At 37.6% G+C, this 27473-nt stretch overlaps 1 protein-coding gene across 1 annotated transcript in view; it reads right to left on the bottom strand.

Annotated features, from left to right (window-relative positions):
* The window catches only part of pik3r3b (phosphoinositide-3-kinase, regulatory subunit 3b (gamma)), a 216198-nt gene that overhangs the window by 124925 nt on the left and 63800 nt on the right, over positions 1 to 27473 (bottom strand). The window contains 2 exon segments of the mRNA XM_067459846.1: positions 9536 to 9613; positions 10132 to 10227. Coding sequence (XP_067315947.1) covers positions 9536 to 9613; positions 10132 to 10227 — 174 coding nt within the window.

The following is a 27473-nucleotide window of genomic DNA, read 5'->3' as shown; positions in this document are numbered from 1 at the left end:
CCCAATTTTAAAGGGCACCTATTATGCCCCTTTTTACAAGATGTAATACATGCCTCAGGTGTCCCCAGAGTGTCTGTGAAGTTTCAGATAAAAATTCCTAACAGATAACTTAATATATCATTTTGAAAATGCCAATTTTGGGGTTTGAGAAAAAAAAGTACTTGTTTTGTGTCTCCTTTAAATACAAATGAGCTGCTCCACACCCCAAAGGGCAGAGCCTTCACAGCTTGTGAAAACCAGTGAACAGCAAATTAAAACTGAAACATGATACATCTGTTTGGCTTTTATTATCATTTCTATGGCGGACACGCTCATGTGACATTGCAGTTCTTCATAATCCTGAAATATTGTAATCTTCATGCATTTAAAACCATATAACTCTCAACTTTTTCAACTTGAGCACACACTCAACGCAATGCGCACAGAGAGGTGGGTGTTGGTGCATCTGTGAGTAGGCTATATTAAACTATGATCACGATAACACGATAACTTATGCAGAAATCCTCTGTGTATATTAGATCTGTGTAACATTACTAAAGTAAAAGCAGTGTAATATACTGTACCTACAGCTATATATGCTGTTAATATGAACCAAACAATAAAAGATAAACAAAAAAATCACTCGCTGCTCTTGACTGAATGAACTTTAGAAGCTTTATTAAGAACACATTTTTTACTTGAATGCTGCTTTTAAATGCACCAGCGAGGAGATAAACATGGCGGACTGTGTACAGCTCTCTGGGGGCTATGTCTTTGCTAATACGACTAATTTAATTCTTGCAAATCAATTTTTGTACTTTTTTACAAGGTATTTAATTAACTGTAAACGCTATTAAGTAGTTAGAACTTAAAAAAGTTTAATGAGTATTTATTTTAAGTTACGAAACTCAATTTGTTTATTTTGAACTCACATTTTATGGTTCTTAACTTGAAATATTTGAATACACCAAAAATTATCAGGTTATCTCTATTTTTGCTAGCTATAACAAACTAATTCAGAAAATGCCAACTTGATAATTTGCTAAGATGTTAATAAAAGCATGGCATACCACTTACTGAATGAGAACAGCAACTTAAAATGATTAACCTACCTGCTCTCCAAGCAGTATGCGCCACTTGTCACCATGATGGTAACTCTCCAAAAACCCACATTAACAGAAACTCTTCTAAATTAGCATACCAAAGCAACAAAATTATATAACATTATATAACACTTAATTTTAACATTTAATCTTCCTTTTGTGTGCCATGGGCAAAGTATGCTGGGAAATAAAAAATCCCAGCCCAGTTTCATTTAAACTTAATTTAGTCTAAATGAAAGGAAACAAGTTTAAACTCAAAACAGTGAAACAGTTCAGTTTACTTAAAATATGCCAGTGCTGTGAACTCGAAAGAAAAAATATCTAAATACTCATAACTACTAATTTGTTTAATTTAAGTTTGTCCTACTCAAACCAATTAAGTATGTTACAGATTTAAAGGATTAGGATTTACAGTATAGAGAGGGCGTTCATATACAATTTTTTAGGAAACTCGTATTTACAATAATTCCAATACACCTGATGCTAGCATAAATTAACCAAACATTGGAGCTAAGAGAGACACAGGTGAACACAATGGGGAAAATGAGCACGCACAAGGGCAACCAAGGCACACAGGAATGAACACATGAAAAAATAGTAACAGAAAACACAGATGACACCTGGCAGCTACAACGCTAGTACAAATGCCTGCTCAGTTGATCTCTTTTGACACAGAAAGCGGTTCAGCAATTCAGTGTTTTATGAATGGCTATATATGTTTTTGTGTGCCTCTGGGAGATGTTTTAGCTACAACTATAGCATGCTATATTATTGTTAGCTTTGATGCAGTGTGTTCATTGGAGTGATGAAGAGAGCTGTTCCAGTAAAGTGCAACCTTTAGGGACAAGGAGGGGAAAATAGCTTCAGAGATGACAGCCCTCATTCCTGTGTGACCACAAGACCCACCGTGGACCCGGCCATATTTCTCTTAAAACTGAACTCATTCCCCATCCTCCTGACCTGACTCACAGACTCCAAAAACAACCAGCGCTGTGATTCTATCATCAGAGAATGACAGTTGCAGTCAGTATTTATAATAGATTTTGTGAATATGTTTTATAATGATGAAGACCTTATTCATTTACATTTTATTCTGAAGAACTTAAACGGTGGAACATTTGAGCTGCTCTCTTCAATACAATGAAAGTGGATGGTGACCAGGTCTATCAAAATACTAAAAGTTGTAAAGGGGTCATGAACTGAGAAATACAAATTTTCTTGTGCTTTTGACATATAAGAGGTCATCACACCATAAGAATACCCTTTAAGTTTCAGAACTGAAAACAATGTTAGTCCAATAAAAGCTTTTATTGACACCAGGCCCAGCAAACGACAGGTTTTTCATAATGGAGTTCTTTGACATCAAAGGGAGGCAAACACCGCCTCTGCAGAAGAAGATCAACGCTTACTTCATCACTGCCAGTTTAGCCTAAGCCTAACATAGGCCTAGTGTTAAACCAGATCGAGCTACCAATAATTGAGAAATATTTCTAAACTGAGGACTTTGCTACCCAAAGCTAACATGGAGTTGATATTCATGCTTTCATTTCTTCACGTTTATTGTAATTCTCTTTTTACTTGCTTTAACAAATCTTCTCTGAGTCGTCTTCAAATGGTGTAAAATGCTGCAGCCAGGCTTTTAACAGGAACCAACAGAAGGGCGCACATCACTCCAATTTTATTTACATTACATTGGCTTCCTGTTAAATACAGAATTGATAATACAATTTTAGTTTTAATTTTCAGAGAACTACATGGTCAGACCCCCCCAATATATCACAGACCCGTACTCTTCTCCTAGAATTCTTCATTCCTCAGGCCAAAATTTCCCGAGTGTCCCCAAAACTCGTCTTAAAACTTGGGGAGACCGGTCTTTTCATAGCCTGGATGCCAGCCGAACTTAGCCCCGCCCAGGGGTTTTTAGGTCGGGCGGTTCGGTCTGGCCTTGATCCATAGAGGAGTAATTATCCCCGAACAGAAACTGTTCGGACCAATAAAATCATCAGGACGGGCTTTGGACGATGACGGACAGATGATCAACAGTAACGTAATTATGCACGTCATAAAAGGGCCTTGGATTATATTTGTTCGAATCCTAAATGGAGAGCTTGTTTGTATATGCATTCACCTTCACTATTTTTCTCAAAAATGATGTTCATGTTGGGTAAGTATCTATGTATCATTTAATTCTTGTATTTTTTTACAACACCGGCAAAGATTGTTTATTCCAGAGCGCGTGCAGACAGGGTTGCCAAGTTTTTACAATAAAACCCGCCAACTACTAGCACAAAACAATACCTTCTTGGGGGGTTCTCCGGGAAAAAAATTGTGTTTGGGGGGTAAAATGTGTGTTATTTTGGCAAGGTTGCCTGCTTAAATTCGCACTCATGGGTCTATATATCACTATAATAATCTCTTCAACCCGCGGACATAGAAAACAACCTGTGGGAAAAAGCGCGGACTTGGCAACACAGTACAGTTGAGCTCTCTGTTGACATTTGGCAACTAGCGTAATGCGTCGCTTCATTGCTCTGATTGGTTGTAGGTCTATCCAATTGAGCTCTTTCCAGGTTCGGTTGAAACACGCCTCATAATCACAGCCCAATGGAGCAGTTTCAGACTCATATTCTGACTAGAATTGAGTATGACCCCGTCAGGCTAGTCGTTTCAGGCAATTGCCTCTAAATTATGGAACGATCTGTCCCCCGCGTTGCCTGTGGCAGAATCTGTTGATCATTTTAAAAAGCAGCTGAAGACACTTTTATTTAGACAAGCTTTTAGGTTTGTTAAATTGTATGTACTTTGTAAAGCTCTTTGTGATTGTATCTGTGATACGTGCTATATAAATAAATAAATAAATAAATAAAGGTTACAAGCAATAAACATCCCGTTGAGGATTACAAAATATTGTAAAGTGCCTGGATTCGACAGTAATGCGACATGTAACTGTGTTATTTCTAATACCTGATCTGAAATGTAATGATTCATGTATAGTCAGATGTTCTTTGTCTGTCTGTCAGTAAATCAAACCAGTGACTAAATGTCAACTTGCGTTGTTTCTCTTAGTAGGATGAAAATAATCTGTTATTTAACAGTGATTTAACAGTGATTCAACAGTGATTCCTGAAACCAGGGATACAGACTACGAAAACATCTCTCTCATTTTGTCAATATATCTGCCATTTTCCTTGTGTATATACTCACAAATGCCAGTACAGTCAGTGCAACAGTACAGTTGATGACGCCTGTGGAGCGCCACTGTTTACCCTCTGGGTTGGGGCAGTGCGGCGAGCGTCCAGTTGTGTATGTGCGAGCATGCATGACCAAGAGTGGAGAAAAGGTGATGAGTGTGAAAAATGACGAGGAGATTGTCATGTAAACATCTCTAGACAAAAAAAGCCAGTTCACAGAGAAGAGGGACAAGCACAGACTCAAAGCAATCAACAGACACTGACCTACAGAATACAGTAAGCCTCATTATAAACAGACGAAACATCGCACTGATTAAAGCTGCAGGTCATTAAACAACTCTAATCTAATAAAGTGAAAAGATGGCAAAGGATTCAAAAGAATCAATCTTAATTATATAAAATTACTTGGCGGCTGATAAGATAATGTGCTTTGAACACAGATAATAGATGACAAAAGTCTACAATTATTAAAAGGACCAAAATAAAGAAAAACAAATAAGTAAATGGAGCAATACGAAGAAATAAAGCAAGAAAGAAAAACAAGAAAGAAAAACAAGAAAGAGAAAGATAGGAGACGGAGCCACTAATATTTTGTTATTCAGTTTAAGATGCTGTTAACTCAAAATTTAATTTGCTCTGGTTTGGCACTCTGCATTATGTGTCCCCATCCAATCAAGGCTTCGAGGAGGACATGAAAAGGGAGAAGAAATGAGCGAATGAAAAGGAGTAGTTCAGAAGAGGGGAGAAATGAGAGAGAGTGGAAAAATCATGATACAATTGTGGCATTACACTGCAGAAGAAATCTTTGCCAGTTATATAACATGACCGTCATTGAGGGCATTTGGTTTTAAAAAGGTCATATCATGGATCATTTCCTTGATTTTTTGAAATCCATCCATCTATTCTTCAATCCATTCATCCATCCAACTATCTTTTCAGCTATCCAATTATCTATCTATCTATCTATCTATCTATCTATCTATCTATCTATCTATCTATCTATCTATCTATCTATCTATCTATCTATCTATCTATCTATCTATCTATCTATCTATCTATCTATCTATCTATCTATCTATCTGTCCGTCCGTCCGTCCGTCCGTCCGTCCGTCCGTCCGTCCGTCCGTCCGTCCGTCCGTCCGTCCGTCCGTCCATCCATCCATTCACTCATCTATCTATCCAAGTATCTATTCAACTATCCATCCAAGTATCTATTAAGCTATCCATCCATCCACATCATCATCCATCCATCCATCCATCCATCCATCCATCCATCCATCCATCCATCCATCCATCCATCCATCCATCCAATCATTCATTCATCCATCCATCTGTTGATCCAATTATCTATCCATCTTTCCAGCCATCCATCCAACTACCCATCTTCTAACCCAGAGGAAATCTCTCAATCTATCCATCCAATTATCTATCCATCTATCTATGCACACAGAAAGCATATAAAAACAGAATGGAAAAGAATGCAAGTGCCCCTGAAGGCAGTTTAAACTCTTTTAACTTGACACTGCATCTTAAAAGTCCAACAAAAACACACCTCGCGCATATACTACAACAACAACAACAACAACAACAATAATAATAATAATAATAATAATAATAATAATAATAATAATAATAAACTACTTTTACATTTTATAGTATTTAATAGTATTTAAAAATAGTATTTAAAAAAAAAAAAGTGCAGATGAATGCAAGAACACATCCTTTCTGAATGGGCCCTAACCCAGCAAATTAATCGATCAGAACATCTATGTCAGGAAACTTTAGGAGCCAAAAATGCTGAACAAGGGAGGAGTCTGGCCAAAAGTATGAGTGTGTGTGTGAGTGTGTGTGAGTGAGAGATAGAGATAGATAGAGAGAGAGAGAGAGAGAGAGAGAGAGAGAGAGAGAGAGAGAGAGAGAGAGAGAGAGAGAGAGAGAGAGAGAGAGAGAGAGAGAGAGAGAGAGAGAGAGAGAGAGAGAGAGAGAGAGAGAGCAATTAAGGGGTGACATCATTGTTCGTGATCATTTCCAAGGCTGTATCTGCAGAAAAGAGGAGAAAAAGCTGGACAGAACAAAAGACATGGATGGATTATGCAGGTGAGCGTAAACAAAACTAAAGAAGCAATCTTGCAGAAAGGTGAGGACATTTCCAGTTAGACTGCTGAAATGCCATGCTGATACATCTCCAGTCTTTAATGATAATGGACGTGTTAATGTTTAGTGTAAAGGTGAATCTTCATGTGATGCATTACATATGCTAAACATACCATATACAATTAATATGCACAAATGATTACATTTCTGTGGTCTTTAAATGGCCTGAATTTACAAACATGGGAAAAAAACAGCATCATTTACAATGAAAAACTATTATAACACCACCTGCAGTACAAAGTGTTCCCTGGGGGCACTGAACCATCTCCCCTCAGAAATCTTTACAACTTTAGGACGTATTAATCAAGACAATCGCTAAAAGACTCCAATAAAACTAAGGGTGTGGAAGAGCTCAAGCGGCAGAAGCCCCTTACTGCCCAAGCTGACTGTAAAACGCTGGACTCTAATAGGTTATTGACTATTGCATATGAGACAGGATGACATCACTGTCAGCCAATGGGAGAGCAGGAAGTGCGGAAGATGAGAACAGCGTTTTTAATTTGTGCTTTGCTGAGCTCAGCTTCTCTCACGCAAGAAAAAGACAAGAAATGGGACCATGATGAATGTCGAAATTAATAAACAGAAGGGAATAAGGGCTGTTGGCATGTTTTCGAGTGGGCACGGGTCAGCCACGCTCTCCGTGTGCCTGTCACTGTATCCAGGGAGACTGGAGCTGGAACCAGTTTTCTTTTCCTGTCGATTGTGTGTGTGAGTGTGTGTGTTCATGCTTGTATGCTTTTGCGGTACACCAAATGCTATTTCTCACGCACATGCAAATGTTTGTCAATCCTCCTTGACCATTAGTCTGAATTTACTGCATATACACTTGTCGATCTTCGATACACCTGAATCATGAGTCATTCCTCTCTCTGCTCCTCTCCACCTCCTACATGAAACCTTTACTCTCTCGTTCTTTCTCGTTTCTCTAAAATATGTATCCTTGTGGCTAAAACGGCTTGCCATCTCCATGACAACACACTGTTGATCCACTGGTTGGTTAGCAGAGGCTCTAGCTGGGTGACGTAATGTTGTCTCTGGTCTTTTGTGGCCACTGGACTTACCCACTTCTTGGCTGGGCTTTTAAATGGCAACCGTGGTGCGTATCTGCCAAAACACTTATGACTGTGTATGCAATGGTGTGAGTATTTCCACATTGAGTAACTAAGCCGTTATATAATGACAGGAAATGGGTGATGGATACATTTTGTAACGTTTCACGGTTGGCTTAATGGTGTTCGTTCCAGGCAAAGGTTAAACTTATGCTTAGATGTGAATGGAACTATTTACAAAGGGTTAGGGAAAATAAAAAAGGTGAATATTAAAAAAAACCTGTCTAATACTCGTCAATCAAATACATCAAACATACGCTGCACGTTCTAAAAGTATGAGCTCCGCAAATCAAAAGGCTTATATTTAGCTATTTTCTTAATTCTATACATACATAAATACACGCATGCACACACACACACACACATATATATACAAACAGTGAGGAAAATAAGTATTTGAGTGGAGATGGACATTTTAAAGGCAGACTAACAGGTCTTTGAGGGTCAGAATTCTAGCTGATAGACAGGTGTTCATAGACAGTTGTACTTATTTGCAGCTATAGCATACAAATAAATAGTTATTATATATAAAATGTATTAAAAATACAAATATATATTTATATTTACAGTATAAATGTTTATGATAAAATATTTATTTAAACGCTTATGTCAACTAATTTTAGTATTCAAATAATAGTTTTTTAAATTAATTTAGTATTTAAATAACACATTAAACAAATCTTTGGTTTTCAAAAGTGGTCACAGACTTGTGTGCTTAGCAAAAGTTGAATTTTCTGAGAGTTGTAAGTGGGCCCTATCACATGACAATTACCCCAAATCCATGCAAATGAAAAAGCTCTGAAGAGGAAACTGAGTTGTGTAATGACCAAATCCAATCTAAACCTGTATATTGATGAGCGACTGTACTTGAAGTGCACACAAGAATATCCTCAAATATACTAAAGGATTCCTAAAGGGCGAAAGCACAAATGCTGAAGGTCGATATGAAAAAGGCTAACCTTTCCTACACCACTGTAAGCTGGCCGTACCAGATTGTCAGAGAACATCCATGTCAGCCAGTCGCAACCTGACAACATCCCCCCTAACCTCCCTCAACATATAGTTCCTCAGCTCATGAGAGTGCTTGTGTGTCAGAAGACATATTTTAAAATCTGTGCATCAACTCGTGAAAGACCCTTTGCCCCTTTATGGATTTGTTCATGTGAGCGTAAGAGTGCAGATGTGCTCCAAAGAAACTGACATGAACATACCCGGGTCATGTTAGTGCACATGTGACATTGTCAAACTGGAAATTATTTAAAAGGTTGTGATGCTTAAGTTGTGACCACTAAGGTTTTACCAATACCTGTGCGCACACGTGCTTTATATGGTGTCAGGATGTGGGGTTCTGTTAGACCACACTTCAGCGGCATATGAAGCACAGGCACAATCTCTAACAAAGTCTCTCCATAAAATTTAATAAAAGTCTCAGTCTGAAACAACAATAGTATGTGATAAAAGGAGTTTTTTCCTATGGGAAATCCATGCTCTGCCTAATCATTTTAGTAGAGGGGAAGAGGATCTGGTGTGTGTGTATGTGTGACTATGCATGATTTTGCTTCATCTAATCCAATAGTAGTGCAGAGGTTTTTTTTGGAAGCAGCATCTCCCCCCAAAAAAGTACGGAGCCAGAGCACTCCCTTGTGGTGCGACATAAGAACTTCAGCTAAACTTTTCAAACTTTAACAGCAGTGGCCTAGATCTACACTGCTGAAAACAGGAAGACACTCCAATGCTCAAAAAACTTTTTAATTTTTTAATTTATACTTAAGATTGTCTTTCTTTAATTTCCCTTTTTTAACACACTAGACAGAACATTTACATCTCATATCTGATAAATGTATCAATTAATTTAATCAAGATTTGTCACATAATCAATTCAACTGTAAACCATAATGTTTGTTTCATAACTAGATGTTCCATCAAACGGGACTGAAAATACTAGTTTATAGATATTCTGAGATTAGCATGTACAGAATAAACCATTCATGATTCTGACCTGTTTCCAAAGCCTGAAGTATTTCTGGTGGTCCAATGGAAGTCTGGCCAGACCGGTACAGTGGCTCATTCTCCCAGTCTTGAAAACAGGACAGAGATCAAAGGTCAGGCTGATGTGTTTGCTAACCAAAACTTTACCATAAATTCAACAGAAGGAGAAATGAGCTACAGATTTCTTCTTATCTCTCATTAGATATTAGAAAAGCATTTATTTTAACCTGAATAATATTTCACAATAATACAGCCTAGCAAATAAATGCAGCCATTGTGAACATAATATACTTCTTTCCTGTGGTATTTATACAAAAACTCCAAAGTACTTCAAAGAATACCATGATACCACCATTTGTATATGCCCAACACAACATGGTATTATCATAGTACCATACTACCATATCAACTTTTCAATGTAATTAACTAATTTAACACGTGTGATTGTTATGCATATTATATTTTATTTATGAAGAAGGAAATATATAATTACTCACTCAAAAAAAATCCTAGAAGCATTCCCCCCACCCCCACCCCTTGCTAGACAAGTGTTTAACTCTCTTTGAATAGTTAAATTAGATAGGTGAGGCGGAGGAGCAAACTCACCAAGTCTCTCTAGAGCCTCCGTCAGCCTGAGCACCACAGCTGGGGTCTGGTCAGGCAGAGCGCACTGCTCTACAACATCTCCCTTTCCACAGGGGCCTGTCAGAGAAGGAGGGAGAGGGATAGAGAGATGATGATGAGAAATCCCACTGCGGAGACCAAATTCCCTGATTAGGTGGCTGCCTTTAAACCCACATCTCATCTCTCCTTAGGGAACAGTCAGGTTGTCATATTCTCACAAGCACTGTAGATATGCAACATAATACTCAAGCCTGAACCTTTTACAATTTAAAGTTACATTAAGGTATACATTAACATTAGTCATTGCATTGAGCTAAAATTAAAAAGGGGTCTAATGCTTTTTCATGTATTCTCACTTATTTACACTGTTCAAGAGTTGTCATGCCCCAAAAAAACCCCTAAAAAACTAAAAACGAGTTGGACGTAAGGGACTAAACATTTTTGTGCCAAATATACTCCTTCAGGATTCGGACAAGTTTCGGAATGTTTTTCCAAATATGGCACTGTATGATTGCATAAAGGGTGGTAATTCCTGGGCATTTCTCCCGGATGAGCATAAGAGCCTATTAACGAGCTTCGTTTGGGTTACGGGAGCCGTCGACAGCACTGCCATTTTGTTTTTAGACCACAAAAGAAGTCACTAAAGAAGTGTGTTTAATGGTTGTGAGAAAAGGATAACCTTGCTCTGCTTTCCAAATAACCAAGCATTAAGGAAACAGTGGATGCAGTTTTTTTTTTTGGCAGCAGCAGCAGCAACAGACTTCTGCAAGCATTAGTTTGTTCCCGGTCATGAGTCAAAACCGCAGGCGGTGAGTGAAACTGCGTAAAATGTCTGTGTTTTCTCGGTTTTCTCTGAGTAAGTGCAATCTAAACAACACAAACGTTTAGTGAATTGAATGTTATCCAAGGATAATGCCATGATGTATTATGTGTTTTGTGCTTGTGACTCTTTAGCTCCATCTAGTGTTGTCAAAAATATCGATATTTCGATATATATCGATACTGGAATATCTGAAACGATACGATTCTCAGTTTTTACAGTATCGATATCAGCTGCGCTCTCCTCTCTGTCCGTCAGCGAGTTGACACACACCGTCATATTCTCCCTCAGCCCGGTTAACCTCTGAGCACGGCGAAGCGGGCGAACGCGCGTTCTGCTGGACTTTTTCCTCATGACAGTGTGTTAGTGTTAGTGAGTGATCGGTCTGAATTTCGCGCAGGACTGCACATAAATTAATTCTACTAATCCCCGCAGATTTCGTGCTCCACATCTGAAGCGCACACACACATAGCCTACCGTAATAAAGCCGCCTCTGACATGATACAAGTGCAAACATTTGCTTCCTTTTCCAGCTTATTATTGGTCAAATACACTCAAAGAATTATCAGTGCACATCTGGAAGAGTATTAATGTAAGTACAGTCGCAAACAGTTCAGGAAGAACGAGTAACAGGAACAATGTTCAGGATCCATGTGTCTGTTAGTCTTAAAGGGACTGCAGTCATTTGTTATTCAAACTACAAAAAGACACGATCAACTGCTCTTGACTGATCAACTTGTGTAACTTTAATAGTTTCATCTGTACGCTATTGAATTTTTTACAAAGAACATTATCCAATGTTGTTTTAAATGTAATTACTATGCATTTTTTTTAATTCAGTTTCTTATCTGAATGTTAGACCTACCTGAAAAAATAAAGCAGTCTGTTTAATTTGTATCTTCTATTCTATTGCATTTATTTGTGCTATTGTTTGTAATCTGTTTATTTGTTCTTATTTTATTACTGTTTACTCGTCTTTTTTAATTCAATTTACCATTCGAAATCAAGCTTTCTTGTGCTGTGTGTAAGCTATTGCAACACAATTACCCTATTGTAAAAAATACATTGAGATAGCAAAAATTTGTGAGATAATTTTAATAGTAATTGATCAATTGATCAATAATTGTTCAAATCAAAACGATGCCCAACCCTAAGGAACATGCTGGCCACATGAATTTTTAGTAATAAATAACAATGAATAATAACAAGTTCTGTTGTCATATTAAGCATCTTATCTTATTTATTTATTTTTTTACTGTGGTATCGATTTAGTATCGATATATCGATATTTTAGTCTGATATCGTATCGAAGTCATAATTTTGGTATCGTGACAACACTAGCTCCATCCACTGCATACCCTCCACGAGTCCGGCTATTTTCATAAAGAAAAGGTACAGCGTATCTATCTTTTATAATATGATAAAACTAAAGACTCTTTGGGGATATGAAGGATGCAATACTACTCTATAGGTACTCGCGACTAACATGAGATTGGCAGAAACTGTTACACTGTGAAAAGTGCTGGGTTAAAATCAACCCAAGTTGGGTTGGAAATGGACAAACCCAGGGGGTTGTTTCTGGGGTTGTTCATTTTTAACCCAACTTAGGTTGTTTTTAACCCAGCCTTTTTAAGAGTGTATGTAAACTATGTGTTATGTACCCTTAAAACAAATTAGGAGTAAAATAAATAAATAAATAAAATAAAATATATATAAAATAAAACCCAAAAATTAAAACTGTCTTATCATTTACTCATTGATTTCTTCTGCTAAACACAAAATAAGATATTTTGAAGAATAATGATAATGTAACATTTATGGTCCTTATTGACATTCTTTACAAGTTGTGTCCCACATAAGAAATTCAAACAGGTTTGGAATGGCATGAGGGTGAGTAAATTATCACAGGATTTTCATTTTTGAGTGGACTATCCCTTTAAATGCAGTAAAATATAAACATTTTGTCCCAAAGGATTTTTAAAATTCAGTATACGTCCTACAGCAGAATAAAATGCAGTGCATAATGTATCATGCACTATTGTCTCTTCCTGTCTCCAATGTCCTTCCACTGAGCAGCGACCTTCTGCAAAGGTTACAGTTGGGGAGTGTGCCCATATATCTCTATATGTGGCAACTTATATGTGTTCGGACCACCATGGATTCAATCCCGGATGGGGTCAGATTTTTAGTATTGCTGCCCACTTGCAGAGCACAGTGTTACACTGCTTATGTTTAGGTGTTTTCATTATATTCTATGCTGTCCTGGGACACTAAACCTGCCCCACATAGCCAGAGTATGAGAATGTTGCGGAATGGAAGCAGATAATGAGTTGTTGATTTTTTATAGCCTTTAAAATACTATTAGCCATTAGATTAAATGAAATACAAAATTTGTCAAATATTACTGAAAAAACTGATGTTTGAAGGTAGCACAATAAAGTTATGATCAACTCTATATGCTTCTCGTAAAATTAACACTTTCATAGGTCTGTGCTCATTTATAAATATACTGTTGTTCATGATTAGTCATATTTGTTCAGAATACATTCATATTCATTTATGCAACTTGAAATGTTAAAAATACATTTGTATAAATTTAAATGCAGTAAAAGTATTGTTCGTAACTTGTTAGGCACCACTGCATTAACTAACTGAAACTTATTGTAAAATGTTACCTATTTAAAAAAAAAAAAGAAAAAGTGAAAAAAAAAAAAAAAAACGCAAGCAGAAAAACATTATGCAGTGTTCCATTCACATATGCAAAAAAGTCTAAAGGTCATATCATAGTAATGCATCACCCTTATAAATCTATATGGAAATTACATAAACATGACTTTGTCTTGTGCCAAGACATTCATGATATTAAAAGGCAAACAAACAAAAACAGATTAAATTAACCTTTTCCATTGTCACGTGTTATTGTTTCAGTTTTGTTTTCATGGACTTTGGTACTGAATTATTTTCCATCTCCTTCTGTTGTCATAGTTGCTAAGCATGTTTTCATTTGTTGTCATGGTTTTTAATTTTTTGACCGATTTCTCACACCAGTTCCACATTTAGTTCATTAGTTTGCTCTGTATACATTGCCCTTAAAGGGACAGTTCACCCAAAAATGAAAATGTGATGTTTATCTGCTTACCCCCAAGGCATCCAAGATCTAGGTGTGTTTGTTTCTTTAGTAGCACGCAAATGAAGATTTTGAACTCCACACGTTGCCATATAATGCATGTCAATAGGGTGTTTTCTATGAGAGTCACTATGAGAGTAAAAAACATGGACATACAAATCTATATTAAACACAGCAGCTTGTGGCGATACATTGATATCTTAAGACACAAAACGATTGGTTTGTGTGAGAAACCGAACAGTATTTATATATTTAAAAAATGAACCTCAAATACAACACTATGTTCTACTAAAGAAACAAACACGCCTACATCTTGAATGCCCTGGGGTAAGCAGATAAACATCAAATTAAATTTTTTGGGTGAACTATCACTTTAAGGCCAATTCACACCACACAGACAAAAGTCAACAAACACGTCTTCTGGAGTTTTTCGGATTAGCGTGATACCCTGTCGGTGTTTGTTGGTGTTGGTCTGGGTTTATTTTCTCCTGACTTAACATGTTCAATCTGCGTTTGTTGGGTTGTGGAATGTCTGAGCAGTGTGGTATGATTTTCCAACAAACCAAAACAAACTCTGATGTAATCTGACCTGGGCACAAAGCGTCGCAATTACGATGAGGCAAGTCCCTTGCAAAGACTGTGTGCTTAGTAAATTATCCATGTAGTGAAAATGGCAAGTTTATGGACAAATCAGGAGACAATTCTAGAGAAAGAGCAAGGAGATATTCGCAAAAACACACTGCACGCACGTGTGAAATCTGAGCGAGAGCAGAGCCATATTTGAAAGTGGACATCCAGTAAGTTTTGTGCGATAGTGACAGAAATCCCCCTGCAAGCAAAAAGATTCGTAACATGAATGCACTCTCACGTTACAACAATGCAGCATTTAATGCCATAGAAACTGCCTCAAATTAACTATACAACAAGAAAACAAGTGTCTGAAAGCTACCATCTTTTATTGGTTAAAATTAATGGAGAATATCTTGTTTTTTCATTGGGTGCTCGACAATTTTGTGGGTGCTTGAGTTTGTCCTTGTCAGTTGGGGCAGTGTGAACATGACATTTACTTTTCATAAAATTTTAAATCCAACGGCCAACTCGTTTGTTGGTGTTTGTCCGTGCGGTGTGAACTGGCCTTTAGGGTACTTATTAAAGATTTTTCATGGACAGACAACAACATTGTCAAAAAAGGATCCTTGCTCACACAGATCCATAGCCTCGAAATCTAGACGCACCCTAGCGGCAGCAAATCTAATCTGCCGCGAGTATAATTTAGAAACTCTCAATAACTTCTTAGCTGTAAAAACCAAACTTTGGTCAAGCCAATCACATCTTGTATAGAGTCGGTGGGCGGGGCTTAAAATAATGATGGCAGAGTTGCGCTTGCATGCTACTAGTAAACACAGAAACTGGCGAACGGCGGCCTTTCATCAAGCAATTTCAGCGCTTCAGCACAGCATTCCGGGAAGGCAGCGCTGCATTTGAACTGATTTGAACGCAGAAATGACGGGAAGCTTCACAACATCGCGGATCTCCACGGTCACTGCTGTCACAGGACTTTACCAAATCATACCAAAGAAGTGTGTTTTTGACGGAGCGGTCCCAGCAATAAAACAAGAACGTTTTGCTTGCTACTGCTAAGGTTTAGTAACATACAATAGTCCATAAACCGAATCATGTCCTCATAAACTGCGAGTAAAGACACACAAATGTTTACAGGCCACTAAATACAGTACATATCACAGAGACGGACGTCCTGCTGTTGTTGCTTCTCTTGTTCAATTTATTTCAGCCTCCGGATCTGATTCTGGATCATATCTGTATTAGTTAAATCTGATTGATAGCCATGGTTTATATAGGGTAGCGTTTTCTTCTCCACGCTTGAGGACGTCACCGCTTTATGCGCACTGGACATTCTTTAGCTCCGCCGACACGATACGCCTCCAGCCGCTCGTTTTTTTCCGGAAAGACTCGGTACAGCCTATATTTCTTTTATAAATATGATAAAACTAGACTTTTCGGAGATATGAAGGATGCAATACTACTCTATAGGTACTCAAGATTGACATGAGATTGACTGAAACTGAGTGTTTCACCCCCCCTTTAAGTAAGAAATTTACTTTTGCTATTTTTTCTCTATATAGTGCTGATATGGCAACTAGTAAATACACAAAGTTTTGTCATCCTAGTGTAACAGAGGCCAGCTAGTAGTAGTTGCTGTGCAAGTAAACCTCACTCCTCTGACCTCAAGACACGCTCTAGCGATTGACGCTAGAGGTTGCAGCCTTTAGCCTCCTTGTTAGAGCGTCCGACTCTCATGCCGGCGGACCCGGGTTTGAGTCCCGGTCCGAACAGTAGGGGTTACACTGGCATGCGTGGAAAGTGTTAAACCACTACACTATGAAACCCATTTTCAAAAGTTTGGGTTTTCAAGCAGCCAAAACGGCATTGTCATGAACAGCTAAAATACATAAACGGTTTTCCGGTTTCAACTGAAAATGGTGCTGTGTAAACGGCCCCTTAGTTTGTTCAGCTCACTTTCTGGTGTTGACTGCTCTAGCACACGGTTGCATTGTTTCTTGAGTTGGATTATTTTCTTTTGGTTTTGTAAAATAACGTTCTCTTCACCTTATCTTCCTCCTTATCTTGAAAGCTACATCTATATAGAGAACTCATAGCAGGATTTCTTTCACCTGGGAGAAGGAAACTGAACTGACATATACCAACACAGTTCTCATTTACATCAGTGTGCGTTTTCTAAAGTCATCGAGTGACAATTGGATAGATAATCTATCCATTTACATCGAAATTCCATTTGCGTAATAATGAGCGCCCTGATGAGAAATTCTGACGGAAGGTGTTTTTGCTCCATTATGTGAATGATGAGGTCCATCAAACTGTATAGTGCTCTTGTAGTGCTGTTTGCAGACTCTTGTGAATTATCGTCAGTGACAACACTAATTAGCACTGATGTACCACCTGCTAATGTTTACACAGATACCGGTACTCTGTCGTTTTTTTCTTTCTTTGATTAGGAAATGGCTGTTTATTTACCAGAATCTCACACACAAGCATCTGTTGACAGCAGGAAAAGTTTGTGGTCTCATGCGTGGGTGTGATTGGTGCGCTAATCTGCACAGCAGTTGCCCCTGTTGTGACCCGCTGCCATTTTCGCACGGGAGAATCACGCTACAAGGTGGCAATATTTTCCCAGGCTGCGTTGATTTAGGTTTTGTTTGCGCCACGATTAAGGTTTCAATTAAGTGTCAATCACATCGGACAGTTTAAATCTAACCAGAAGCAAGCATCTGCAGAAAAGGAACCGATTGGTCTCATCATAACTCTTGACTTATATGCAAATGTGTGTGTTGCTGTGATTCTTTAGTAATAATATAGTCAAAGCTACAGGAACAGGAAGGGGGGAGATGACAGTGATTAAAAACAAACAAAAAAAAGATTAATGAAAAGTTTCTCTTAGGCTTTGATGCAGGTGGCACAAAGACGTCGGAGGCTTGAGATTACACACGTTAACGGCGGAGCGCATTGGTATTCCAACAACACACGGTGCATTTAATTGCTCCACATCCTGCTGGTTTCTCTATGGACCTCGACAAGTGACGCCTTATGAATGAGCAAACAGGTCACAGCACGCTGGGAGGAATCATAATTCTCTCTCTCGCTCTCTCTGACTTCCTCTTCCTCTCCCTTGTTCCTTTTGTTTCAGAAGCATCCATCCCTTAATTGTGGGGTGAGCTAAGATTTATAAGAAAGGAGATTAATCTGGAGCTGTGTGTAAACTATACTGCAATATAGCGTAACTGAATATGTAGGAGTGATATTTTAAGTTAGATGGCTTGTTGATGAATTATAGTTGCAGGAAAAAGTATGTGAACCCTTTGTCATGGATTTCTGTGGAAATTGGCCATAAAAATGTGGTCTTCAACAGTCTGCATTAAAAAAAACACAAACAATGATGTAGCTTTGAGTCTTTACTGCGCCACGCGTTTCAAAATATCAAAACTTTGCCCTACAATCTGTGCTAGCGTTAACCTACGTTTACATTTATGGAGCTGCATGTGTGGGCAAAGACCTTCACGTTTATATTTGTGTGTGTGTGTGTGTGTGTGTGTGTGTGTGTGTGTGTGTGTGTGTGTGTGTGTGTGTGTGTGTGTACACAGGTTGTTTGGCTTTGTGTAGAAAGCGGTGGGCAAATTTCCTTTCAATTGGAGTGCTACTATGCGTTTGGTGCTTCGATTAACGTCACTGTCAGAAAACATCACTGAGGCAATTTCTCAAAATGTGAGGCACAAGCTGATGGGTGAGGGACAGCAAAGAACAGAGGAACAAGAGGGAAAGGACAGAGCGCGGTGAAAGCAATCTAATAGAAAGATGCTGTTGTTTCAATACAAATGCTACATTCGAGAAATTGTTATTATATATACGATCCATGTAGAGCGATGAAAAAGTCTAAGCTACAAAAACATAAAAATGAAACCGTGCCTTAACCAGGCAACATGATAAAGCGACAGGTGAAAAGCTACTATAAACATGACAAGCAACATCTTGTGGATCAGTTGATTTCTATTTCTTCAGTCATGCTGGGTAGCCCCTCCTACCACTAAATCTCATTGGCCACATACTGTAGCTAGATTGCACAATATATTAGTACCTTATTGGTTATCGGCTAATTGTAGAATTATAAATTTTGCATTATCAAAGATATTAAAGGACATAAATTGGTCTACATTGAATTCATGAGTTCATGCCTTATCAATTTGATTACATTTGCTGTCATCTAATACTTAAGTTAATTAGAATCTTCGAAGAATCGAAAATACATTTTGGTCCAAAAATAACAAAAACTATGACTTTATTCAGCATTGTCTTCTATTCCGTGTTTGACCAATGTCACGTGATTTCAGCAGTTTGACACGCGATCCGAATCCTGAATCAATACGCTGATTCATAACCGTTTGAAAAAAAAACACGGAAGAGAAGACAATGCTGAATAAAGACGTAGTATTCGTTATTTTTGGACCAAAATGTATTTTTGAAGCTTCAAGAAATTCTAATTAACTAACTGATGTCACATATGGACTACTTTGATGATGTTTTTATACCTTTCTGGACATGGACAGTATAGTGTGCATACACTTTCATTGGAGGAACAGAAAAGCTCTCGGACTAAATATAAAATATCTTATACTGTGTTCCAAAGATGAATGGAGGTCTTACGGGTGTGGAACGAGGGTGAGTCATTAATGACATAATTTACATTTTTGGGTGAACTAACCCTTTAATGCTGGTTCTGATAGAAAGGTGTCAGAATACAGTGTTTGGCAGTTTGTTACTTATGGGCATAGCCGCAGACCCATGCTGACCCCTGTCCATCTGTGGGATGTGCTCAACAAAGACGTCCAGCATGGAGGCCCCGCCTCGCAACTACAGTACTTAAAGAATCTGCTGCTAACATCATAAATATTTCTTGAGCACCAAATTAGCATTTCAGAATGATTTCTGAAGGATAATGTGACACTGAAGACTGCAGTAATGATACTGAAAATTCAGCTTGGAATAAACCACAGGAATAAAATATCAAAATAGAAAAATTTATATTTTAAATTGAAATAATATTTCACAATATTATTGTTTATATAAAAAAAATAGTGAGTGTGATTTTTTTAGAAACATAAACAAATCTTATAGACTACATTTTATGTTAAATATTAGTATATTGTCATTTTGTTATTAAGTAATGTTTAAATATATCATCTATCGTATTGAAACATTTGATTTAGTTTTTAATGGTTTATTTTTATTATATAAACAAACAAACATTCTTAATATCTGTCATTTATCAGTTATCCATAAAATAATTTGCAGTTTAGAATTTTGATGCATCCATACACATGAACGTGTCTATATACTCACAGTAAATGAAACATCAGATATCTTCTGATTGTGTTCGTGTCATGCAGCAGATTCGCATTCAGAACAGACAATCAAATGCTTGGAGGCATGTCACATAGCGCCTGCTGTTACATATTTGCAAGCATTTTTCCAAGTGATTTGCAGTTCAAACACACGCTAATCAGCTTGCAGGTAACTTTAAACAATCTAAAGATCTGCAGAAACGAAGGACAAAGCATACAAAACATGTGACTGTTAGTAAAGGACCTCTAGGGAAAATACATCACCACTTAATATCTATTGTTGATCCCATTAGAGGCGTTTATGAGTGTAAAGTACGAGACTATGTTAAAACGTGGGGGTGTCGCTGTCACCGTACAGAGCTTGTGTGTCCCCATCCCAGCTGCTCCGTGAGAACACACGAGCCTATCAGATCTTATCCGTTTTCTATTAAGAGGACAGAAAGCAATTTCTAGGGTTTTCATTGCCCGGCGTGCGTGTGTGCGCGTGTGTGTTTTAACGAGCTGTGGTCAGGATGACAGGGAATTACTGAATGGATCAGCACTTCTGCACAAAGCCATTAAGTGTCTAAAGTCGGGGGTCAGCCAGCTGAAAATGTGGAAAACACAACATGGAAGTCCCTATACACAAACATAAGGACAAAAATATTCTCTCACGCCTAGTTTCCCATAAATTAACATAAGTCTACCAATTAATTTTCTGACTTACCGAAGCATATTCAGGACCTTATCAGCACTATTTACTATATTCTGCACACTGTACAACAATTGTCCTTTATTAGCTTATTCTCTTTGAATGTGCGATACAGCGTCCTGCTCTTTCATTATATTGTCCGCATGTCCTGATGTTGCCAAGTTCCTGAGTCAATGTATTTTGTTGATCCAGGAACAACATTCCTGTCTGAAATTTTTGTCCCAAACATATCTCTACCCCTAAACCTAACTCTACCCATCAGCTATCCCTAAAATCTGAGGGAAATGATAGGTGAACAACACTCATGTAGACACACCTAACCCTGGCTTTAAGCCTATACTTGCCATAAAACTTGTTGCTTAAATCTGGTTGATTGGAATGTTTTTCCAGGAACAGCTGTATTGGTGAAATCAGGTTCTGCACATTGTCCACCTCACACAGAGCAATATATCACAGTGACCACTAGGGGGTGCCACACTAGCCACAGTGTCTCAGTGAGACAGATAGATGATCCTTTGTGTGCTGCAGAAGTATGTGGGACAGAATTGTATGCTTTGAAAGGACAAAAGAATGGTGCAACTGGTCCACTAGTGGGATCTTACATAAGATTCTGGGAATATTTATACTTCAAACAAGTCAAATACACACACAAACTGGACAGGGGCTCAATATGAATGTTATATCGGATTACAATTTTGACTATGGTGCATAGTATTATTCAAGTTTTTCCTACATTTTTTTGCCAAGGACTCCCCCTTACAGTGTTGTTATTGTAAACTGAAACTATCCAAAATTGTTTTCAGTATTTGAAATAAAACCAAAATAAAATAAAATATAAATATTAGATGAAATCATATTTTTTGTGGCAATTAACTGAAATAAATAAGTGTAAATTAAAGTATTGAGATTACTAAAACTGAAGCTGAAATTAATTAGCTAAATAAGCTAAATAATAATGGTAATAATCATAATAATATTAATACCAAAACCATAAAATTCACAAACATGTAAACATATTATAATTAAAGCTGAAAACAGAAAATAAAAGCTAATTTATTGTGTGTGTGTGTGTGTGTGTGTGTGTGTGTGTGTGTGTGTGTGTGTGTGTGTGTGTGTGTGTGTGTGTGTGTGTGTGTCATTTTGCTTCTTTGTTGTTCCTGTACTAAAGCTAAAGAGAAAATTATATATAAAAAAACAGTGACTTGGATGTAAACATTTTTGATTCAAATTTAGTTTTTCACATTAAATATTGTTCCAAATGTAATTTAAGTTAAACTTCATAACTTTAAAAATACAAAAACATTCTGGGGTCAAGACCCCAGAGTGAAAAACTCTGATCAAGATCTGTGCGGACATATTCACTTTCACAGTCTTTCTTTACTTATATACTGTAGCAAACAGTGTGACACTCGCAGCTTAATTCATTTATATAGCAACCAATGTAGATGCAACATATATTGACTACTGTCTGAACAAACGGACGAGATTACATCACTTGCAGAATGACAGCGGACAGCCAGATTGAATTTTGAAATCAAATGGGATTTGTGTGCACATTCTCCACAATACAATCCATATGTAACGCAACATGAAATAAAGCTCCCGCTTAGTGCCTCTACATAACACTCCCTTCATCTCCCATGAAATGATGTCACACAGTATATCGAGCTTTGTACATAAAACCCGGCGCACAATACTCAGACAAAGAGAGCTGATGGCTCTCGAATGGAAATGGAGTATGAGGAGGAGGAGCAGCGGTCAGACAGATGAAGGCTTGCAGCTACAACGGTCTTGCCAAAGTGATAAGGGATTAGTCTCTTCCTGTAAATCTTCAGAATGTGTTTGAAGGATTTATCCTCCTTTCTCTTTTCTCCCTCTCTCAGTCTCTCTCTCGCACAGCTATAGCCATCTCCTCCATTACGGTGTGAAATTGAAACTCTCCTCTGTTTCTTTACCTGCTCTGCTCCACTGTGTCAATAAGGGCTGTTTAGCCTTTGACCCTGCCACCGGCTAGAGTGATGAAAGAAGTGGAATGATCAGCTCACGCACAAAGGTATATGTTCACAAATATCCCCATGAACTCTGATTCAAATGCAGGGCTTTCTGATAATTCGCCTTATGGTGACACGCACACATGCACGCACTCGGTTTTTTAATTCCTGCAATCCACATCCTTATCAATCACATGTGATAGCGGGTACCACCCCCTTCAACATGGGAAAGATTACCACAGCGTGCTCCCAAACTGCCTCACAACATAGCATTTTACTCACACATAAACTGGCTTCAATGCGTTTGCAATAGTTTTTTTTTTTTAAAGATAACGGCCAAAATATGTCATTGAAATAATTGAATTTAGATGCACTATCCAAACTGGTTGTCCATATAGATAGAACCGCCCAGCTCTTCCCTCAATATTGATTATGTGCTCATTGTCTATTCCTGAAGGGATAAGAAAATACATTACACAAATCAATAATTCGCACAAATTTTATCAGGTTCATGCAGGCCGAGATTAAAATGATTATGAAGTGTGGGAAAGTGATGCCAAGAGGGAGACTGTCAATCTATCAAATTTTGAACCATTTCAGTAAAATTAAAGACCATGAAGAGCCCTCTGGGATAAAAAGGGTAAGGTTCTCATATTGAATGTGTGATAGTGTTTATCTGGACTGATGTCTGTATTATGTCTGTATTTTATCAACCAACCTAGGTTCACTGGAAAAACATGTCTCGGTTACATTTTATTTTAAGGTGACAGTCAAATAAGTACTGAGAAATATTAATTAAATAAGTTAAGCTGTTACAAAGTTACTGTAAAAAGTTACGGTTAGGGTTTGATTTAGACTTAGTTAATTATGAAGTAATTATGCATGTAATTACTATAGTAAGTACTTCTGTATACGGGGGTATACTAATGTAGTAGCTTGTAAGTATCACCTTAAAATAAAGTTTTATACATGTTTTGACCTACATTTTTGCAATACTCCAACACTACAATGTAAAATAAAAAAAGTTGCTGCCTTAAATTAAGTACAATCAAATTGGATGTTTAAGTCATTTTAACTTAAATAACATTAAACTGACTTAAAAAAAAAGTTTGAATAAAATGTATGAGTTAAAGCAATGTAAAAACATGTCATAACTTGATCATATACAACAACTTTTATTTCATTTTCACATAAAAAATTCTGATTACAGGGGCTGATGGATTAATAAAAGACTTTAAAGAAAAAAAAAATTATTTAGTTTTTTTTTTTGCCCAATACTAAGTTTAGACCTAAAAACGCTTTTACCATAGGGCATTATTTGTGAACGAATACATTTTGATGTTAACATCACATAAATCACACTAAATGTATGGCTTCCCTAAAAGAGTAAACTTGCTCTGTAGCTCACCTGATACAACACTGCACTTGTGTAGCAGAACGAATCACAATACAAGAGTTCAAAGATTTGTAGAAGCAAGCTAAAATGCTGTGGCTTCAGTAATGTGTTTTAGTGCTATCAAATCGATTAATCGTATCCAAAATAAAAGTTTGTATTTACATATTATATGTGTGTGTACTGTGTAAAATTATTATGTATATTAGAATACACCAAGCGGCAACCTCCCGCGATCTCTCTTGAAGCCAATACGGAAGTAATGTAAACTGCAATGAATTGACTGGCCACTAGAGGCAGGCTCCAGAAGGGAGCAGAATCTTATTGAGCCCCATGTTAAAATGGTGCGCGACAGGTGGATAGCCATTAATCCACCGTCTATAGTCATTGCGTCATCTCAGCTCTGCCCACATCTCGCCTTTTTGCCCATTTTCTGTTATAGGGGAATGACACGCAATAACTCGCTAGCAAGATGGCAACGCCCAGCTCCCCCCTACTTTAAGCTTCAGAATGGCTTATCGGAATCCTATGAGTGACGTCACTGACACTACCTCCATATTTTTTTTTTACAGTCAATGGAATACACACACTCAAAAAAATGACTAGTTGAATTTACTTAAAGATGCGTCAAGTGGTTGCACATAACTATATATCGAGCAAATTTACAAAAAACTATTTAGTAGGGCTGGGACAACGCGTCGACGTCATCGATGATGTCGACGCAAAAAATACGTCGACGCAAAATATGCGCGTCGATTCGTCAGACTCAAAATAAAGATGGCGGCGCCGGAGAGTAGTAGCAACCATAGATGTACATAATAAAGTATATTATGTAATTAAGTATATTATTTATTATGTATATCTATGGTAGCAACACGAGTGGCTCCTCAGACCTTCAGAAGTGCGAGGCTTGCGGGTTGGCCACAGTCTATGGGGTTGGCGCGCGGTGCGCACGGAGCATCACAGGCATGCGCGCACGCGTTTTGTTGTCACGGCTACATAAACAAATGTCTGCACACAGGAAGACAGATGTTTTGGTAATATTTGATGTATTTTAATCACAAAAAAAAACGTTTGCATCAAGTGAAAGCATCGGACACATTGGCTACGTTACCTACATAATAAGCTGTTTTAAATTTAAAATGTTCAATGTCTAATCGCGCTGATGTGACCGAGGGTATCCATCCTTTAAGTGAGCAGTTTCATCCCAGGACTATTCCGGTTTTAAACGGAATATTGGCGCCCATAATGCACTCTACATGTAATTTTTTTCACTGTCATGCCGCGGATGCGCGTGGCGTTTCTGTTGCGGGTCAGCCACGGGGCTGCGTGGCGTTTTCTCTGCCTTTGGACAATAGAAGCGTGTCTGACGCGGCGCTGCTGCTGCTATTGATGCGGAGGGAAGCCCTATTCCTAATGTTAAACATAAATAGCCTACTGATACAGCAAAGAAAACGTCGGGAGTAGCCACATATCTATGGTATTGACGGCAAAATAGGCTACAGAATATTTCGTTCTGTATTGACAGTTGCAATATTTCAAAATCGATAATTGACGTTTTTTATTATTACAATTAGGCCTATATCTGCATTTATGTAAACCTACAGACTTTCAAACATGAAAATGTAATTTAATAATATGTATTCGTGTCAAAATGATATATAAACATCTTTTCCTATTCTATTTTGCCTGGAGACGCTCCCAACACACGTGAAAAATAGGCGCTCTTCTATTTCTAGCATGTGTGTGTGTGTGTGTGTGTGTGTGTAGCCTACTTTATGTTTTCAAGGTTTTATTGAATGCATTGCTCTTGTATAGTCTTACTTTGGAATTTTAAGAGCAATAAACATATATTGCAATGTTAAGGAATTCATTTTTCATTCAGAAAATTAAATCAACATGTATAAATTGCTATTAGGCAATTAATGGGGAGATAATCGGTAATCGAATCGAATCGTAACCGAACCGGACAGGGAAAATTAATCGTTAGATTAATCGATGCATCGAAAAAATAATCGCTAGATTAATCGTTTAATAAATAATCGTTTATCCCAGCCCTACTATTTAGTTATATGAGCAAAAGAAATTCAAGCTGACAAAATGTCTTTGAGCAAATACAAACCATCTGAATTTGTCCCTGTTACGTAATATTTATGTGCAGTTTACTTAATAATGTTATGTTGAATTTATAAAAGTTTATTATGTAACACATTTATTAATTTAATTTACCTTTAAAACTTTTAATTAACAACAAGCATATTTTTAGAATTAAAATGCAAAAATTCATTGTAAACACTCAAATTTAATTGAGAGCAGTAATTCCCTCCAATGAATTTGTGTATAAAGTGCCCACAGCCTAGACACAGTCTTCTCTGCATGGTATAACCACAAAATTACAGAAACTCCCCAATGTCCAACATAACTTGTTTAAGTAAAGAGGGCAGAATTTAATGTCATATCTATGAACGGGCTGAATTTTTTTTGAGCACACATGCATGTATATATTTATGAAAAAGTATATATATATATATATATATATATATATTTGGATGTGATTAATCAATTTGACAACACAAGTGTTTTTTTGGCTTTTGTTAACACTATCGGCTAGGTTATGGTTGGCTTTAGCAATGGTGGTACATTATTTTCAAACACAATAGAACCTTAACCTTAACAGCATGAGAAAAGAACAGATAGTGATATGTTTAAAGTGGAAAAAGTGCAAATACAAAATATCCACAGAGAAAAACGGAAGGAAAAAAAAAAAAAAGCGCATCACTTTCCAGAAAGAACAAAGAGATAGCAGACGGGAAGAAAGAGGAATGTAAACAGCTCAAGAGTAAAACAGGTGATGGATCAGGCAAAGGGGAGAGGGAAGTCGCAGTGTGGCCTTCCCAAAAAGATGCCACCTGGCAGGGGCCTGGCCTCGGATGTTTTGCCTGCAGCCAATGACAGAGTCCCACAAGAGGGGCGTAGCGCACATGCCTCTTCAATTAGAGCACTCCATGAGGGAGGAGAATGAGAGGGAGAGGGAGAGGGAAAGGTTTCATAGTAGCTAAGGAAAGATTTGCATTTTGTCAGATGAGTGGTATAAGAAACCGTTGATGAAAAGGGAGGAAGCAGAGATGAAAAAAACTGGAAGAGTCAGACAAGGGTTACCATCATTAAACAAAAGTCTGCAGCAAATGGTATTACAGCTTCACTGGTTATAGTATAAGGCTTGGAAATCCTAGTTTCCTTGTTTGAAAAATTGGACATGAACCCCCTCCTCTCAAGTCAAAACTTGCCATGAGCTTGTAATCACGACTTCAGAAGTGGGAAAATTTCCAACAGCACGTGAAGGCAGCATTATTCAAAACCAATTATGCA

This window comes from Pseudorasbora parva, chromosome 12, assembly GCF_024679245.1.
Source record: "Pseudorasbora parva isolate DD20220531a chromosome 12, ASM2467924v1, whole genome shotgun sequence".
Lineage (NCBI taxonomy): Eukaryota > Metazoa > Chordata > Actinopteri > Cypriniformes > Gobionidae > Pseudorasbora > Pseudorasbora parva.
Note: the sequence above shows the minus strand (reverse complement) of the source record. Positions and strands in the feature narration are given on the sequence as shown.